Here is a 19,536-nt window from a genome sequence, read left to right as displayed (position 1 = left end):
CCTGTTGTCTTCCAACAGGTATTATTTCTTGTTCTAAACCATCCAGAACAGGATACAGCAAAACATTAGTGAAATGGTAACAAATAGATAGCAATGTTTTAACTTTTTCAAAAGTCATTTATGACACAGTTTTTGATGTTTTCATTCTTGATGGCACAGTACAGTGAAGTATATGCTATGTACGAGTATACTTACATCTCCTCTCTGAAACCTGAGAAGTCCTATCTCAGAACTATTGTAAGGAGATTATATTAAAGTTTTTGCATAATGAATCACCACACAAAGCATTTGTTGAAGTAGTAATAAATGTTTGTAAAAACAGTGAATTCTTTGGTGGTGGGTTATTTGTGAAATGGGTGTGTATTTTATTTGTCATTTAGTTTTCCCTTTGTGATACTGATAGTAATTAAGAAACAAAATTCTGCAAACTGACTTTTTAGTTAGATTACTCTGTACTGTATCAAAATAAGTAGTCATCTGTGTGGGTGAATAACTTTGATATTTAATAATTTCAGCTCTTCCTTGGCTGTTCACTTTTAATGTGAAGTTTTATCCTCCTGATCCATCTCAACTGACAGAAGATATCACCAGGTACTTTATCGTTACATTTTAAGATGAACCTTTACTTAGCTCTCGTTTCTGCCCAATAGAGAACAGAGTGGTAATTTCAGTATTGAAAACCAAAATAATATTGTATGAATTAAGTTTTAGAAGTTTTCTTAGAAATGATTACTCCCAAATAGCTTGAAATGTTGCCAGTTTCAAAAATTTTATTTGCTTTTATTGTATCCATTTATACTTGAGGGATGGAATATTATAAAAATATATATTGCTGAAAACTTTGTTTGCTTTAAAAAATCACTGGCGTTTAATATGAAGATTCAATATGAAGATTGGGTTTAATTGTATAGCTCATGTGGGCCTGTGTATACACAGTTTCATATTGCAAAGATGATGTAATGGTAAATAAATGAAATTTAAGTTAATTGAAGTGATCATTTTTTGTCCTCTCAACTAACTTGGTAGACTTTCTTATGGAGAGTCAATACCTGTTTTATTTACATCTCCTCTGAAATTATGTAGGCTATAGAAATAGATGATTAAATTGCAAATAAAGGATTCAGTTTAGGAGTAAGAGAGCACTTGGTTCTGAGAGTGGTTGAGTATTTGAATGGTAACCAAGGATATTATGACTTAACATCACCTTGATATCTTAGGCCTCATTGACTGAATACCATTTATAGGATTTCTTGCTTTGGTAAGATTAAGTATAAAGTGTGATTTTATACATATTTTGAAAGGTTACGTACATGGCCCAGGACAACTGCAGTGTAGGTACTTGGAGATAACTGGTGGATCTTAGCAAAAGGCTCTGTCTCTCTGATTCCTGTGCTTTTGATGCTTTCTGCTAGGCCAGTTTTGTTGTTGGACATCAAGTTGTGCAGATGCTTTAAAAAGTGCATAATGATACATGGCAATCCTTTTAAACTTTTCTTCCTTTACTATTGCTTGCTGAATAGAAATGCACTAAGGTATTAATTAATTACTTCTGATGTACTGATTAAGCTCTGAGTGAATTAGCGTCAGCTAATAAATAATCAATTCTAGCTTTTGTAGCCACTCAGTGAGCTGCCTAGAGCATTAAACCTGACAGGGTTTGGGTGTGGGATGGAGCATGTCACTGCAAGAGTGAATTTGCACCATGTCAATAATTGTGACCCAGTGCCCTCTCTGTAGGTACATTCCTTACAGTAATTTGTTTGGGGGATGATAATCCTTTGATGATTGCACTATATAGCATTGGTAAGTGCTTTGCTTTTTCATAGAAATAGGGCTTGAAACAGTCCCCCTCATGGTGGTGAAAGGAACTATAAAGTCTACTGATCTAGCTGAAGGCGTCAGTGCTGCAGCCTGGGACCAGTCACTTGCCTGTATTTATGGTCTGGTAGCCTGAATGCTGTGATGGATATCGTTCCCATAACTGAAGTGAACATTTAGAAGGCAAGGTAGGCTTTGAGGAGGGCAAGAGCATTATTCAGAATAGTGTTGAAAAATGCTTTCTTGTGCTTTGCAAAGAAGATGGCATTGGTAAATTTAGGAAGCTCTTGCCAGTTTTTATCTGGAGTACTGGGGGCTTAGACTTAGTCTTTGAAAACTGAGGAAAGAACCAATCTGAAAGGTAGAGACAATAATATTTGAAGAAGCAGTAAGATGGAATCTTTGTGGTTAGTTTCTAAAAGTGCTATAAACTATGGAAAACTAGGAATTGAAGATAACCTGGAATTATACTTTAAATTTTAGTTTTCTAAAGTAAGTGCCAACGATGGTGTTGTGGCACAGCACATTAAGGCCCTGCTTGCAACACGGACATTCCATAGTAGTGCCAGCTGGACCCCAGCTCTCTGCTTCTGATTTCACTCCCTGCTGTTGTGCTTGGGAAGAAAGGGGTGCTTGGCCCTTTACCAACCCTGTGGGAGACCTGGATGCAGCTCCTGGCTCCTGGCTTTTGCCTCACTTACTCTCAACTCTTGTAGCCATTTGGAGAGTGAACCAGCAGTTGGAAGAATTCTCGCTCTCTGTCTCTCCCTCACTCTTCCCCTGCCTCTCTTACTTCTCTATGTCGTTCTACCTTTCAAATAAATAAGTAATTCTTAAAGTGAATGCAGTTACACTTAGGTTCTCCTGGCACAGAGGGGGTAAAGGAAATATAATTCTCCTTAAAAAGAATTCTTGCAATGCATAAAAATACCCAGACTGTAGTAATAGAAGACTTTTATTCTCTCAGAAAATCATTGTGTACTTGCCTTATGGAAAGTACTTTTCCCACTGTGAGATGATGATGATGATATGATGATGATGATGATGATGATGATAATGATAAGCAGAGTCCCTACCCTGCCCGTGATAGATTCAGGTGATGGACTACCCTGCCATGGTGTGATGGGATGTGTCATCTGACTCAATCAACAAGGAAGCCTGGACCAGAGGCCAGCACTTCCATTTGAAACGTGTTGGGAGTAGGGAGAGCAGGAAGAGAATTGGGCCCTAAAACTCAGTCTGGGCAAAAATATCCACAGGAAGGTGACCAGTTGCCCGTGGGAATCGCGATCTCTGAGAGATCTTCAAGAATGAGGGCACAGCCATTTACTTCAGAGGGGTCTGTGATGAAATTTAAGAGTGGAAATGTTTAAAATGTCACCAAAAGGAATTGATAGTGAGGCTGAAAAGAAAACTTTCCCAGAGAATATAAAGCACATGTTTCTGCATGCTATTTAGTTGAAAACAAAAATTCTTTTTCAGTTTGTAGTAAGCCACATGGAACATTGAGAATAACTGTCATTGCCATGGCTAGTAATTATAATCATTGCCAGTTATTGATTGCCAGATATAATGTCAGATATTTTATTTGTAGTATCAGGGAGGTAAAGTCCCATCCTACAGGGAGGACATTGGTTTTATATTAATAAATCTTATTGCTGGAAGTCACATAGCATCATGTCTTCCAGGCTGCAAAGTCCATGTCTTTCCTAAAAACCAAGCAAGTTACCTTTTCAGATGGGGTAGGTGTAGGAGGGGCAAAAGCTTCAAAGTGGAGATTTACTTAATGATTATTATTAAAGGTTTTTCAGGAAGAGAAGAAATTAGCGTAAAGAGTATAGAGCTGATAAAAAGTGGGTGACATTAGCTTTTCTTGCACATGACTAAGACTGCAATTATTTTTAAAATTTCATTTTTACAGCTATTGAGGGGTGTGCTAATTTTTATTACAGTTTTAAGTCTAAGGAGACAGTTTAAATGGTTGAACTTTTTTTTTTTTTTTTTTACTTTAGTCACAAAAGTCTTTGTTGTAATATTAATCATGGTTCAACTATTGCCAGAAGAAGAGTTCAGGATTTCCATTCTAGGAAGCAGTCTTCTGGACTTCCTGTCCTTAAATAGGCCACAAGTTTAGGAGTCCAAGTATCTGGTGAGACATCCTATCAGAGGAGATGGTTTTTGCTATGGATATGAAGTATCTCCCTTGTATATTTGTTTTCAAAAGAATACTAAAATTTAAGGACCAGAAGCCCTTCAAACGTAACTAATTGTTCTCCTCCAACCCTTTTCTCCCTCTGCTCCTCACAGATACTTCTTGTGCCTTCAGCTTCGGCAGGACATTGCCTCTGGCCGCCTGCCCTGTTCTTTTGTGACTCATGCCCTCCTGGGATCTTACACACTGCAGGCTGAACTTGGGGACCATGACCCTGAAGAGCATGGCAATATTGACCTTAGTGACTTCCAGTTTGCACCCACACAGACTAAGGAGCTGGAAGAGAAGGTGGCTGAGCTGCATAAAACCCACAGGTCTGTGTTGATTTGCTCGGGGGGGGGGGGTGTGGGGAGAGGAGAGGAGAGGATGGCTGTAGTAAATTTCAATATCACCTCTTGGAATACTTGCTAGATATTTGAGGACAGGTTATGGGATTATTCAGATGTTCACTTCTGGAGCTTCACCTAGCACTGATAGCCTTATCTTTATGACAGTGATGTGAGGAGCTATGCTCATGACTGTCAAAACTATCTGCATGCTTTGGGATAGCTTTTCGTTGTTTTTATGGCTTATAATATGAGGAGCTGTGCTCATGGGACTATCTAATTTATTGGAAGAGTGTCCTTTGCACTGTGACGACATCTCACTGCCTCTAGTCCCATCCCTTACCTGTTAAACACACACAGATACATGTATGCATGGAACAAACATACCCACATATTTGTTTGGCATTTTACTTATTTTGTCTCCTTTTTAATTGTTTACATTAATATATTTGATAAGAAGGCCTGGGAGATAATGAAGCATCAGGATTTGAGTTAGAAATCTGGGTGGTAGTTCCCAGCATTGCAGCAGGGACAATGCTGACATCCCATATCAGAGTGCCCATTTTAGTCCCAGGTGCTTTACTCTGATCTAGCTTCCTGCTCATGCCCCTAGTAAAGCAGTAGATGATGGTGCAAGTGCTTGGGCCCCTTCCACCCTCATTGGAGACCCAGATGGAGCTCCTGGCTTTGGCCTGGATCAGCCATGCCTGTTGTGGCCATTTGGAGAGAGTACTAGCAGATGGAAGATTCTCTTTCTCTCTCCCTGTCTCTTTCTGTCAGTCTGCATGCCAGATAAATAAATAAATTTTTAAAAAGACATGTATGGTGATGGATGTAGGAGTGATAGCTGAGCTGCACAGAAGGTTTAGTGAAACCACAGAAGTTGGTCCTTTGGTTTCTCTGAGGGATTTAATACCGTGTTACACCTTGTGAACTGTGATACCTGTCTGAATATGGATTTTTTATTCAGACTTTTATAACTCTTGATGTAAAATTATATCTTATATCTGTAGTATTATAATTTTATAAAATATTGACTAGTGGGGCCAGTGTTGTGGTATAGCAGGTTAAGCCTCTGCTTGTGACCTGGCATCCTATATGGGTGTCGGCTCGAGTTCCAGCTGCTCCACTTCCAATCCATCTTCCTGTTGAGAGTCTGGGAAAGCAGTGGAAGATGGCTCAAGTGCTCAGGCCCCTGCTACCCACATGAGAGACCTGGATGAAGCTCCTTTCCCAGGCATACCAATAGGGGCCTGGGTCAGAAGTGGAGCAGCTGGAACTTGAACTGGTGCCCAAGTGAAATGCCAGTGATACAGGTGGCAGTTTTACCCATTATGTCCTAGTGCCAGCCCCTAGATTAAAAGGTTTTAAATAGATAACATTCATAGACTTTTCTTTAAAAACTATAAATGAAGGCATTTGAATGTAAATATTTTATTAACTTTATTTAAATCCTACTTACCACTTATTGTATAATTGCTGGAATGTGTGGTGCTGAAATGCTATGGGTATATGATGAATGGGACATGGTCCTACTCTCTCAGAGCTTAAAATTTGTATATTTGGAGACACAAATAGGAAATCAAAATAATTTTAGTATGGACAGAAGAGTGAAAAGGTGTAAGATCAAGTACAAGTAATTTGGATTTTAGTTATGGTTAATCGTAGCAAAGTAAAATTAAGAAGTAAGAATGCGTTTTCTCAGAAAGGTGAAATCAATCTTTTTTATACTTAGTTACGTTGTTCCCATTGTCCTCAGAGCTTTTTTTCTCCAGTGGAAATAATTAGAAAACATTTTAAGATAAAAAGTGTGGGGGTAATGGTATATCTCCTTGTGAAATAGCAGTTTAGATTAGACAGTTTTAAGAGAAAAATGCTAGAGATTGAGAGTTGAGTTTCTTACCTGTTTCCTACTTTCCTGCAAACTTAGCTGAGTTACTTGGACTACCTCAGACTCTCCAAGCTCACACACCCTTTCTCCATCTTGACTACATCTCCTTTCCATCTACTAATAAAATAATGCTGTCTGTTTCACACCTCCCTTAGGATATACCCCATGTGAAGAGATAGATAGGTCTGGGCCTCTTCACTTACAAGGCCTAAAGCCCAACAGATTATTATCAAGCCCCTTCTATCAGGTTCTATTTGCCTCTCAATCAGAAAACTTACTTGTAGCTTAGACAGCACCTTTCTTAGCTCCTCTAATAATGACTCTGTCCTTTGTTCTAGACCCTGTCTAGCGTACTTGGGCCTCATTCCTTTGTAATCATAACCTCTACCACCAATGGCTCTACTCCCAACCTGTGTGTACTGATGGTCCTCTTCCCCACTTAATGCTGTATAATTGTTCAAACCTGGTAAATGCCACTCTTAGGATCATTGGTTGCTATCCTCACTCTGTCTTTTATGACCTTGTCTAAATATGATCAGAGTCGGAAAACTTGGAAGGCTTCCATAGCCTTGGCAACTCATGACGACAGCCTAGGGTGGTTACTGGCACCATAAACTAGAGTGTCAATTTGTTGGGTCAACAACAGGAGCCACTGTGCAGTTGCTCCTCATGTGGGATCTCTGTCCTTAATGTGCTGTACATTGTGATTTAATGCTATAACTAGTACTCCAACAGTATGTTTCACTTTGTGTTTCTATGTGGGTGCAAACTGTTGAAATCTTTATACTAAATTGATCTTCTGTATATAAAGAGAATTGAAAATGAATCTTGATGTGAATGGAAGGGGAGAGGGAGCGGGAGAGGGGAGGGTTGCGGGTGGGAGGGAAGTTATGGGAGGGGGAAGCCATTGTAATCCATAAGCTGTACACTGGAAATTTATATTCATTAAATAAAAGTTAAAAAAAAATGCAAAAAAAAAAATGCTGTTTGTTTTGATTTTCAGGGGCTTGTCTCCAGCACAAGCTGATTCTCAGTTCTTAGAAAATGCAAAGAGGCTTTCCATGTATGGTGTGGACCTACATCATGCCAAGGTACTGTAAGTTAACAGGAAATGGCACCATTCTGTTCTGTTGACTGATGTTTTGAGAGGGCTTTGGTTTCAGAACAGCCCAGTTCTAGAACTTGGTGGGGAAAGGCTATTCATCTTTACCTGAGGGTCTCTGTCGCTTTTTTTTTTTTTTTTTTTTTTTTTTGACTAATTATGGGGTTTATGGTTGTGGAAGGGATCATTTATTCTCCACCTGTTGCTTTCTTTTTAGCCTTTTAAATTAGTATCATTTCATGGGTATTTATTGAAAAATTCATGTCGTCAGTGTTTTTCATCCCCATCCTGGTTTATTCTGTATCCCGACTTTGGCTAGGCCACGTGCTGCCTTGTGTCGCAGCTCTTTCGTTTACCTGTGTCCTGAGAGAAGAGAACAGATCTTAGCGAGGATAAAAAGGCCACTTTGACACAGATATGACCACCTTTCAGAAAACTTCTGGGTTGTGAGGGAGAGGAGTCTTAGTAGGGCTTTTCCTGATAGGTCGATCTTGTGCTTTTGTGAAAGACTTGGTAGGCTGCCCCAGACTCCAGGTGCTGAAGCACCTGCAGTTGAATTTGAGAGGTAGTACAAGAGTGGAGTAATGAAGATCTGTGGTCGGAGAGGGTGAGTTGGCTTGGGAGGATGACAGTAACAAACATCTGCTATGTCATGATTCTGTTCAGATAATCACTTAGTGCAGACAATGGAGGCGAATGAGAGGAAAGGTAAAAGACCGGTTGGCTTTGGCAAAGTGTGTCTGGAGTCAATTCAATATCTGGAGGGAACCTCCTTTTAATAGACCCTGCCAATCCTTAGGTGTAGCATAGGAATCCCAGATTATATGATTTGAGCAATCACTAAGAAAGGCCTCCACTCGGAGATATTTTCCCTCCTGGACTTCAGATTGATTTTTTTGTTTTTGCCTTTGTGTTATTAACTGTACTCCATATTTTCAAAGTGTACTTTTCCCCTCAGTGGTTTCCTTCATATCTTAAACATGAAAGTAATACATGTTCATCTTAGAAACTAAAGGCAAACAGAATAAAATAAAAATCATTTAACACTCTATACAGAAATAAGCACTGCTAATATTTTAGTATTTTTTTTCTTAAAACCTCTGAGCAGTTGAATTCTCACACCTTTTTAAGATGAGATCTTACTATGAATATCATTTTTTGTTAGATTTGTTTCAACTTGCTTTATTATTATTATTATTATTATTTATTTTTTTTGACAGGCAGAGTTAGACAGTGAGAGAGAGACAGAGAGAAAGGTCTTCCTTTTTCTATTGGTTCACCCCCCAAGTGACCGCTACGGCCAGCGCTGTGTAGATCCGAAGCCAGGAGCCAGGTGCTTCCTCCTGGTCTCCCATGCGGGTGCAGGGCCCAAGGACCTGGGCCATCCTCCACTGCCCTCCTGGGCCACAGCAGAGAGCTGGACTGGAAGAGGAGCAACCAGGACAGAACTGGCGCCCCAACCGGGACTAGAACCTGGTGTGCTGGTGCCGCAGGTGGAGGATTAGCCAAGTGAGCCACGGTGCAGGCCTCGACTTGCTTTTATATACATTTTCTAATCTCAGTAAACAGCCTCTGGTACCATGATGTTTAATCACCACATGCTCTGTGCCCTTAATTTTTGGAAGTCCTGTCACTTGTATCAACTCATTTAAAATTTGATTTTTTACATTTACAACTCCATAAAACAGTGCAGAAAATAAAGTTTCATCCTATAGTCACGTCTTACTAAGCAGTCCCGTCTGCTTGATATCTTCTAATACAACTAAGATTTTCCTAATACTTTACATGGTTTTCATCTCATTTTCTATATGGGAGGGAAGAGGAGGCTGAGTTAGCCAAGAAAGAGACATGAGGGTGGGAGGCAAGAAAGGTTTGGGCTCCTAAAGACTTCCCAAGCCTGTAACTTTTTCTAACACGGTCGCTTTCACTGTTATAAACCTTACTTCTTCCTACTTTGACCATAAGAAACCCATTCTCAGGTGGCAATAGTGTATGGTTTTAGCATTCTTGATTTTTAATAGGGTATCTTAGAAAAATGGAAAGTTTCAAGTTCTTTTTTAAGTATAACAATGTCAATTCTTTCTGTTTAGTTAGGGGCAGAGCACTTAAAAAATGCAGGGTAGCATTTACTTTTTCATTCCATTTAACATTTGATAAACTTATTAGAGAATATTTGGCAAGCAATATATGTGTGACTCATTTAAAAATATCTGTAGCAGAATAAAAGGACTTTTCATGTTGTTAAAGTTTTGTGCCTTTATTTTCATTGCCTTGAGATTAGGTGTTTTTTCTTTTTTTTTTTTTTTCCTTATTTTTTTAATGAGAAGAGTTCTTAATGGCACACTAGAGTTAGGACATGTTGAAGCGTGCGAAGTCAGAGTTTTAATGAAGGTGCAGGGAAAGCACAAGGCCAGTACCTTGCCCAGGTTGGTGAAAGTGGCCTTTCCGGGACTAGAGGGGGAGGGGCAGACAGTGATTGCCAGATCTAGGAGAGAACTTCATGGAGAGTCTGTCTTTGTCATATTTCTGACTTTGTTGCTGAGTGGCATAATTAAAAAACAGAACAATCTTTGTTTATCCCCTTTCTTTTTCTATAATTTCTGTTCATACAAATTTGGATAATTATAAAGTAGTTATGTATTACTTGACTCCGGGTGGTGTTTATTTTTAAGTCAGATTGACCCATCCAAAGATGGTACCAGACTAGAGATAGCTCTGCTCAGCGTTTGAAATGAAGATGGCCTCTTCTGTTATAAGGAAGTGCCTGCCGTCTCAGCTACTCTTCCACCTGGCTCTGTATGGCTGTGGGCAGTGATGTCTTTGGCAGACACACCATTTGTGTCGGGTGCCAAGTTGCTTGGGGCACCTGTGTATGCTTCACACTAGCTTTTTACTCTGTTCCTCGAGAGAATTGTGGCTGCCAAGAGACGGGTGAGTCAGGCACCCTAAGGATTAGATTTTTTTTAAGCTGCGCAAGTTGGTCCAATGTAATTTGTTTGTATATTTGAATTATTCCGTTATCACTGCAGAGAAAGCAATTGACATCTGTTATCTAGTACTGCACTTTTTTTTTTTAAACTGATATAAGTAGTGTTAAATTATAGTGGTATGATTTTGTTGAGTTGGAACTTACACTAAATGTCATGTTTGTGCCAGCCCTTTTGGTGAGAATTTACTACGTGTTATGAATGATTTCTGAAGATGTGAAAAATTTCTGAATAGTATTCTTCAATTTTACAAACTTGAATGAGATCTACCCTTAATGATAAACTAGAATTTGTAGATTTTTTAATGTTGTCCATCTTAGATCTTTGGCACTGCTTGAAATGCCAGAAGACAGTTTTTTGTTTTTTTTTTTTAATAACTCCATAAAATTTATTTGGTTTTAAAAATTCTTTCAATTTTGTGATTAGGTTGTCAATTATTCCAAATTAAAGCTCTGGGGAAAGAAAACTATTATTAACTCCCCTGAGTGGTTTGAAATGTGCCAGCCAAAGGAATGCCTAATGGGAACTGGATGACAACATTCTAAGTTACTAAAAAGTTACTTGAAAGAATTCAGAGTTTTCAACACTGTCAGCCAAGAGGAGAAATTTCCATGCAAGTCACTGGTGTATTGCAAAATCTAGGCATTATTTTAACAGCTGTTAGCTAAGGTAATGCATCTGAGATAAATTTGCCTAAAGGAAAATGGCTGAATGCCCTTTATAGGGCTGGCAGATTGTCCCTAAGGGCTGGGATGGCCTCCAGGAGGACATTTTATTCCTCATATCTTCAGGATATCTAACTCTGTGTCCTTTCTTTGCTGTTAGCTCTTACAGTACAGTGTGAGAACACATGGATTACACAATTTAAAGATGTCCTATAATGTCCTATAATCTGGTTTCCTTAGCTCTTTGGCAAATCAGATCTGATCTGTAAATATTTAAGATATGTGTTTGTCCTACTATTTCCATTAATGTGTGTATTATCACTAAAATTTAAACACGAACCTGTTAAATTGGCATTTCTGCTTGTCCTGGTTTGAGACAGCTGTTTAGCCTACTGATCTGTACAATTTTCATACCTCCAACTGTGGTCACATGGTTATGCTTGGCAGGACTCGGAAGGCGTGGACATCAAGCTGGGCGTGTGTGCTAACGGACTTCTCATTTACAAAGACAGACTGAGAATCAATCGTTTTGCTTGGCCGAAAATCTTGAAAATTTCCTATAAGCGCAGTAACTTCTACATTAAAGTTAGGCCAGCAGAGGTAAGCAATGTCATGTGGCCCTTAGCATAACTAATCAGTTGTCAGTGTTCTTTTCAGCCACCTGCTAAATTAGTTTTTTTCTACTACAATTTTAAGAGATTGAACTTTTTTTTTTTTCATGGTGAAAAAAATCAAAGTTTTTAAATGATTTTTTAAGATTTACTTATTTGAAAGGTATAGTGAGAAATTGGTTTTCCATCTACTGGTTCACTCTCCAACTGGCTGCAACAGTCGAGACTGGGCCAGGCAGAAGCCAGGAGCCTAGAACTACATTCTAGTAGTGGCAGGGTCCCAAGTACTTGGGCTGTCTTCTACTGCCTTCTCAGATACATCGGAGGAGGCTGGATTGGAAGTGGAAGAGCTGGGACTTGAACTGGTACTCGTATAGGATGCTGGCGTAACTCGTATAGGATGTTGGTTGTAGCTTACCCTGCTGCACCATGTTGCTGGCCCCAAAACTCGACAGTTCTTGATAATAAACCTGCATATTCACATTCCTGTTTCTAAAAAGCAGCTAACCATGTCTTCCTCAGAATAGAAGTAACATGTTCCTGGCATACAAGATGGCTCATTTTCTGTTGTTGAATCAGTTAGCTTGTGAAGGTCAATACCAAGGAAATCAAATGAGTTTAGTGGACATTGACAAATAGTTGATTTATTTGAGTGGTTGATACTTGCTTTACATTGAAACTAATGTTGCAGTTCTAGAAAAATTCATTTTATATGATCACTTATATTTATATTTACCTTTATTTAGAAGAATTACTTCCTTTATATAGGAACCTGTGAGTCCCTGTTTTTCCGTAGCTCCTCATCAGCACCTTTGGAAATACACTGATCTATTTTATGGGTTTATTCCAGCTGGAACAGTTTGAGAGCACCATTGGATTCAAACTGCCGAATCATCGGGCAGCGAAAAGGCTATGGAAAGTGTGCGTGGAGCATCATACTTTCTACAGGTAATTTCAGAAAACCACCTGGTGGTGTTGCTGGGAGCCTGTCCTGGTTAGGAGGTGGCAGATGTAACAGGCTGCTCAGGCGTCAAGCCCAGGGTTCTCTGCTCTCCTCCATGCTGCCTCCTCTTTGCCTGCATTCCCTTCCTGTGTCCTTTGCTAAGGCCCAAGGCATGCCCTGTCATCACTCAGATCTCGTCTGTCTGCAGGTGTTCGGACTCTACTCTCTGACTGTAACCACCTTTTTTCCCACCCCAAGCCCGCACTGCCCAGTCCCTGCTGCCATTCTTCCCACTGCAATGCACCTGATGTGTCACTGCACTGGTCATATCCCTCCTGGCTTAACTTCTTTCCTACACAGCCCACACCTTGTGGTTTGTCCCTTTGGTTGCTTTGTCAGAAGTCTTCTTAACCCCTTCAGATCCCTCTCCTCTTTGAATATCAGCCTTTCCAATTGGCTGGGCCTGGCTGAGCCCTGCATCCTGCCCTTACCACTTTTGTACCTGTGGGGTTAAATGCTAGCCTATCTTTAGTTTATATAGCTGTGTATCCAGACCCTTCATCTAAGATTTTTCCTCTGGACCTGGAGTCCAATGGCATTACACCATATACAGCTGTGTGATTATGGTCAGTTACTCAGCTCTTCTGTGTTTCCCTTTTCATCATGCATATGTAATGCTAATAATAATTGTATTTACCTTATAGGATTGTTTCAGAAATTAAATGACATAATACATGTGAAACAAACTTAGAGTGATTTCAAGTAGCTAATAATATTTATCTTCATCACTGTCATCATTATTCTCAGTTTCTTGCTTTTTCAGTGTGCTTTTATTTTTTAAGATTCATTTTACTTATTTGAAAGACAGAGTTACAGAGAGAGGTAGAGAGAGAGAGAGAGAGAAAGAGAGAAAGAAAGGTCTTCCATCTGCTGGTTCACTCCAAGATGGCCGCAACAGCTGAAGCTGCACTGATCTGAAGCCAGGAACCAGAAGCTTCTTCCAGGTCTCCCATGTGGGTACAGGGGCCCAAACACTTTGGCCATCTTGTACTGTTTTCCCAGGCCATAGCAGAGAGCTGGATTGGAAGTGGAGCAGCTGGGACTCCAACTGGCACCCATATGGGATGCCGGCACTGCAGGCGGAGGCTTTACGCCACAGTGCTGGTCCCAGTGTGCTGTTTTTAAAGTGACTGATCAACTGGTACAAATGACTTCTTTGTGACGTTAAATTGACTATTTTCAAGATTAATATACTCACTTTAAAGGAGAAATGTAACTCATAAAGTATACGTGAATCCATCTGACTCAGTTTCACTGATCATATAAATCCTTGAAAAGTTTATAATTCCTCTTGGTAGCCATAACAAATCTCTCCTAAAGACAACACGAGCCAGCTAGGGTGTTACATTTACGATGCAGGACTAGGCTGGATAAGCAGCAGGTCTGTCTGCTGAATAGTGATGATAAAAGCAATAATCGTTTTAGAAATGACAGGTGCTCACATTCATTGAGCATTTATTGTTGTCAGACACAGAGTCAATTGCTTTGTTACACAGTAGCTCATCTGCACCTCACTCCCAAGATGGAAGATAATCAGAAGTGGTGCCTGTTCAGAAGCACAGTGAGCCACGTACCTGAGCGGAGGTACGGACTCACCTCTCTGATTCTGAGTTCCACATTCCTCACCTCTGCTGCCCTCGCCCTTAGATGAGTGTGCTTCAAAAACTTCATGGAAAACGCAATAAAAATAAAATTTTTTTTGACAGGTAGAGTTATAGACAGTGAGAGAGACAGAGAGAAAGGTCTTCCTCCCATTAGTTCACTCCCCAAATGGCTGCAACAGCCGGCGCTGTGCCAGTCCGAAGCCAGAAGTCAGGAGCTTCTTCCTGGTCTCCCATGCAGGTACAGGGGCCCAAGCACTTGGGCCATTTCCACTGCCCTCCCCAGGCCACAGCAGAGAGCTGGACTGGAAGAGGAGCAACCGGGATTAGAACCCGGCACCACAGGCGGAGGAGTAACCAAGTGAGCCATGGCGCCGGCCCTGGCTAATCAGCTTTTAAACAGAATGAGTGTTTCTCAGTCAGTTGCTGCACTGATGAGCTTGCCGCCAATCCTTTCTATAGATCACTGCTTTTCTACAGAGCATGCTTAAGATCATATTTGTCTGGATTTCTAGCTAGAGAAATTTTGCCGTATTCAACTTACCAAGAAGCGTTGCACCGTGAATGACCACATTCCTCCTGCCTGTTCCTCATAATCAGTCTGCTGGGGTTTTTAACCTCCGTGCCTCATTCCTCAACTGTTAGAGAAAAAGACGATTCATAGCAGGCCAAGGGTGCTCTTCGGGTCTAAGTTCTATTCTTCCAACACTCTCATTTAAGAATACAAAGCTCTTTCCAAAGTATAATTTCAGGCACTGTCCACCGTCAGATTGTGTTTCTCAGAATCATCATCTGTGTTTCCTTTGGAAATCTGTTGGCAGAAAATGGAAGTTTTCAAGAAGCACCTCTGCTCACTTAGGTGAACGTCAAGAAAGCCCATCTTTTATCAGTTGAATTCCAGCATGCTGTTTCTCTGAGCAGTCACTGTCGGGAATCATGGAGGATTGCCTCTGGTTTTTACCATGTCTAGCTTTACCTCAACTTGGATCTTTTCGCTGTTGATTGAACACAAAGAAGAGTTACTTTTAAAAAAAAATTGTACAGAATGTGTAGAAATAGCTAAAATGATAGAGATTCATTAGGAAATCACTCTTCTTTAGGAAATGATAGGAAACATGGAGTCCTCGATATTCTTGAATCATTAACTAAAGTTTCCTTATTTATAAGTTCTTCAAGAGCTCCAAGGTTATCTTTTTTCTTTTTAAGACATTTTGTCAGCTCGTGATCAAACAGTGAAAGTGAGACAGTTTCCATTGTATTCCAAAAAGGATTGGCTCATTTGCTAAAAAACATGCTTTAGTTTAAGTCTGGAAATATTTGACAACAAGCAAGTTTGACTTCATTCATTATGAACCCAGGGCTGACGCAGTAGAATTGTGCTGGCAAGCAAGGCTGTGAGTCATTTGCAGATCCACTGTGTGTTGTGTTCTTCTTGGGAAAGATTCATTTGATGGAACAGATTCTCAAGTTAGATGTTTTTTTCCCAGGAGAAACAGGCATAAATATTAAGAATTACTAATGGCAATGGCTTGCTACTTGGCACTTATAGCTAAGAGCAAGAATTCCAACATATGTGTTTATAGAAATGATTTAGGCTAACACAAATAAATAACCCTTGATACACACTGAGAACAGCTGCTTTTTCCTCAGGTTTAACAAAACATTCACAAATACATGAATTTGGATTTATTCATCACCATCATAAAGCTATGTACGTAGGAGGGTTTATAAATAATAATCTTTTTAAAATTAGAACATTTTAGCATTGCTGTTGATTAGTCATACTTAAGAGATTGAAAAACACATAGTTCTAACATTTTTAGAAGAAAGTCTATCAAGTCTAATTTTGTTCTTGGTTTTTCCCCTGTAGGCTTGTGTCTCCAGAGCAGCCACCAAAGGCCAAGTTCCTGACTTTGGGGTCCAAATTCCGCTACAGCGGCCGCACCCAAGCACAGACCCGCCAGGCAAGCACCCTCATAGACAGGCCAGCTCCACACTTTGAGCGCACCTCCAGTAAACGGGTCTCCAGGAGTCTAGATGGAGGTAAATATGCTTATGATCGTGTGGATTCCTTTCATCTCCCTCTAATCCAGAAGAAAAAGATGGTCTAGTTAATAAGGTCACTAAACTGAAGCTAGAGGGATTGCCATCTTTTTTTTTTTTTTTTCTCTAGGAAAATAAAGAACTGTTACTTATGGGAAATAATCTTGTGTTTTGAAACTGTCATTCTGAGCATGTTTTCTTTGTATTTCAGTGCTCAAAAATGTTCATTAATAGTTCTTTCTCATGAGATGTTGGACAAACAGGTGTACAGGTTTGACTTGATTTTAATGTATATGGCTTAATTTCTTCAACCTGTTAATTATAAAATTAGTTTTTCTTTAAAGATTTATTTACATATTTGAAAATCAGAGGTATAGATAGATGGGGTGTGGGGGAGAGATAGAGAGGGAGAGGATATTTCCATCCCCAGATGGCCGCGATGGCCAGTGCTGAGAAAGGTGGAAGCCAGGAGCTTCATCCGGGACTCCTACATGGGTTGCAGGGGCCCAAACACTTGAGCCATGTTCCTCTGCTTTTCCCAGGCCATTAGGGAGCTGGATTGGAAGTGGAGCAGCTGGGAGTCAAACCAGTGTCTCTATGGGGTCTGGCATCCCAGACAGCAGCTTTACCCGCTATGCTACAATACTGGCCCCCAAAATATAATTTCCAGGATTTGTTGGTAGGGTTTTGGTGTTATTTATAGTTATTCTATCTTGATTATAGAGACTCTTCCATATAACTTTATGAAGGTGATGAAGGTATGCATAGGAGACGATGAACCTGCCTCAGAGAATTATTGATGGACTATATAGCTGATTAACAACTGGACACTTTCCCAAGGATATCTAAAATATTGTGCCAACCTATATAAATATTTCATAAGCCTCACCTAATTTCCCCAGAGAATTTATATAAGTACTGAATAAATAAAATCGTTGTTTAGTGCCCTGAGAAAAGTCTTTTCTTTTCCTGGAACATTGTTTTCAGACTTTGTTTTAAAATATGAGGCTCTATAACTCTTATATTGCAAATTTTAGAGATTTAAAGAGCTATAAACCAGTGTATTTTCTTTGAAGTATATAAACCATGCTCAAGGAAATCCACCATCTTGTATAGGCAGTTAGTACAGAGGGTGGTGGGAGTCCGTATCTTTCTGAAAACAATGATTTTTACAAGTAAAAGCAGCAAACATGGCACAATAATCCATTATTTTTCCCTTTGTGTTTTGGACACTGTAATTCATCAGATGGGCAAGTCATCAAAAGGATTATTGTGTTATTGTGAAAAATAGGAGGCTTTTCATGCCAATACATGACCAGACAGGCAGAGAACTCTTTGGTTAGGACTTAGTTCTTTTTTTTCCAAAGCAAGGCTGGTCTTTTTTTCCAAAGCAAGGCTACTTGGTAACCTGGATCTGAGCTTTATTTTCTCCACTCTCCATCAATACACTTTTCTTTGTTGTTTTTGCCATGTTTTGTATTTTATTTTTCCTGTTTGCTTTTTAAGCGAGGCTAGAATCATTTAGATAAAATAAATAATTTTTTCTTTAGAGTTTGGCAAATTAAAATAAATTCTCTAGTAATTTCTTAGAAAGTAAAAGTCAGTGGGATATCCAACAACCAAATATCAAAATAAAAATCAATCTTAAAGCAGTTGTTTTAGAGCAGCAGTATGACTTCTTCAGGATTAGAACATTGACCTAAAAGGGAAGCAGATTGGTCTTTTGAGAGAACTAATAATCAGGATGCATTTGGGATGGGGAAGCCAATGATCTTCCAAGAGTGGAAGTACTAAGAAGCAGGGAGATCACTTAGCTAGGATCCTCAGGGAAAGGAGTATCTGTCATTAAGACTGGAAGGAGGAAGCCATGAAAAGAGCAAGAGATAATAAAGCATTCCAGGTAGGAGAAACGGCAGAGATGAAGGATAGAAGATGGGAGAGAATTTGTAAGTGATGGGAGAATAGTCTGGGGTCCTGCAGGCTCACAGACCATAGTAAAGAATGTGGTTTTCTGTCCTGAGTGCTATAGGAAACTAATGAAGGGTGAGTATGTATATGTGTCGGTGTGTGTGCACGTCAGAGCCTGGTATTATCTTGTAAAAAATCCTGTTGTATAAGAGAATGGTTGGGGAGCTTGAGAAAGAAGCAGGCTGACTGGTAGGTATAGTCCAGGTAAAGATGGTGGTCATCTGATCTCGGGTTCTAGTAGGTCAGTTAACCATTTGGTGTTGCAGATACAGTGCCTGAGCCTGTAGGGTTCCACAAAGGGTTTTGAGACCTGTAAAAATTTATTAGTTCCAAAATATGAAAAGAAAACTGCAAACTGGAATTACTAAATGTTTACAAGTGTGCAAAGTCAGTAGTTTTATACCTCTAAATTTGATACATATTTAAATTTCAGTATCATAATCTGAAACCATTTCTTAGTCACATTTTTTCATTTTACAACAGTTCCTCAGTATGTATAATGTATGCTTATAAATCATCAATCATAAGTCATATACTTAGCATAGTTTTACCCCTTCTGAGGGATAATTAGTATAATTTTATCAAAAGTTTAAAAATTATATTTAATATAAGATGTGAGTTCATTTTAATGTTTAAATATGATTTGGTGTCAGCTCCTGGTGAGATATTAGTAACAGAGATGGAAAGAATTGGCCACATTTACAAATATATAGAAGGATTTCTCTGGATTTGCTATTGAGAGGGTCAAGAAAGAGTCCTGGAAGACTTGGCTCGAGCATTTTGGTACAAGTATGAGTAATGTGTGTGAAGAAGGCAAGACTAGAAAAGAAGCAAGTTTTGGACAGAGTGGGTGAGGAGTACTTTGTGATCCATGGATTAAAATTACTTGATGCCTTCCAGGTTCTGTGTGGTAGACCACACACAATTCCTACCCTCGGTGCACTTTCAGCCCAAAGGCTCTTGTGTTTACTAGGCTTCCTCCAGGGATGTGGAACCCAGAGCAAACCATGCAGTGTCAGTAAAGCACTCTGTATATGGTGAAGTGATCTTCCGGTAGTTAGTTCTTTTGTTTGGGTAGTCACTTCAGATGGAAAAGGTTTGCCAGCTGCTATTCATTTTGCCTTGTTGAAGTTTGAGGGTACCTTGCATTCCCCATTTGTAGGAGAGAAGAAAGGAGTGCACAGCAACTAGATTCACTCGGGGACCGATGGAGGGATGTCTGTGTTTCAGATTTACCGTAGGTTAGCTGGAGGCATGCAGCAGGGTAGGGGTTAGAAAAATGAAAAAAATTTAAACAAACATAAAAATT

The 19,536-nt window shown here is 39.7% G+C and overlaps 1 protein-coding gene across 5 annotated transcripts in view; it reads left to right on the top strand.

Moving 5' to 3' along the window:
• EPB41L2 (erythrocyte membrane protein band 4.1 like 2) overlaps positions 1–19,536 on the top strand; it is a 238,778-nt gene that overhangs the window by 171,153 nt on the left and 48,089 nt on the right. For all 5 annotated transcript variants that reach the window (XM_062186757.1, XM_062186758.1, XM_062186756.1 and 2 more), the window contains exons 6-11: positions 516–591; positions 4,126–4,344; positions 7,251–7,338; positions 11,449–11,601; positions 12,463–12,560; positions 16,087–16,259. In XM_062186757.1, the coding sequence (XP_062042741.1) occupies positions 516–591; positions 4,126–4,344; positions 7,251–7,338; positions 11,449–11,601; positions 12,463–12,560; positions 16,087–16,259 (807 nt within the window). The remainder of the gene's footprint in view (positions 1–515; positions 592–4,125; positions 4,345–7,250; positions 7,339–11,448; positions 11,602–12,462; positions 12,561–16,086; positions 16,260–19,536) is intronic.

Source organism: Lepus europaeus, chromosome 3, assembly GCF_033115175.1.
Source record: "Lepus europaeus isolate LE1 chromosome 3, mLepTim1.pri, whole genome shotgun sequence".
In the NCBI taxonomy this organism is placed as follows: domain Eukaryota; kingdom Metazoa; phylum Chordata; class Mammalia; order Lagomorpha; family Leporidae; genus Lepus; species Lepus europaeus.
The sequence above is the reverse complement of the archived record's forward strand: the minus strand, read 5'-3'. Positions and strand labels throughout refer to the sequence as shown.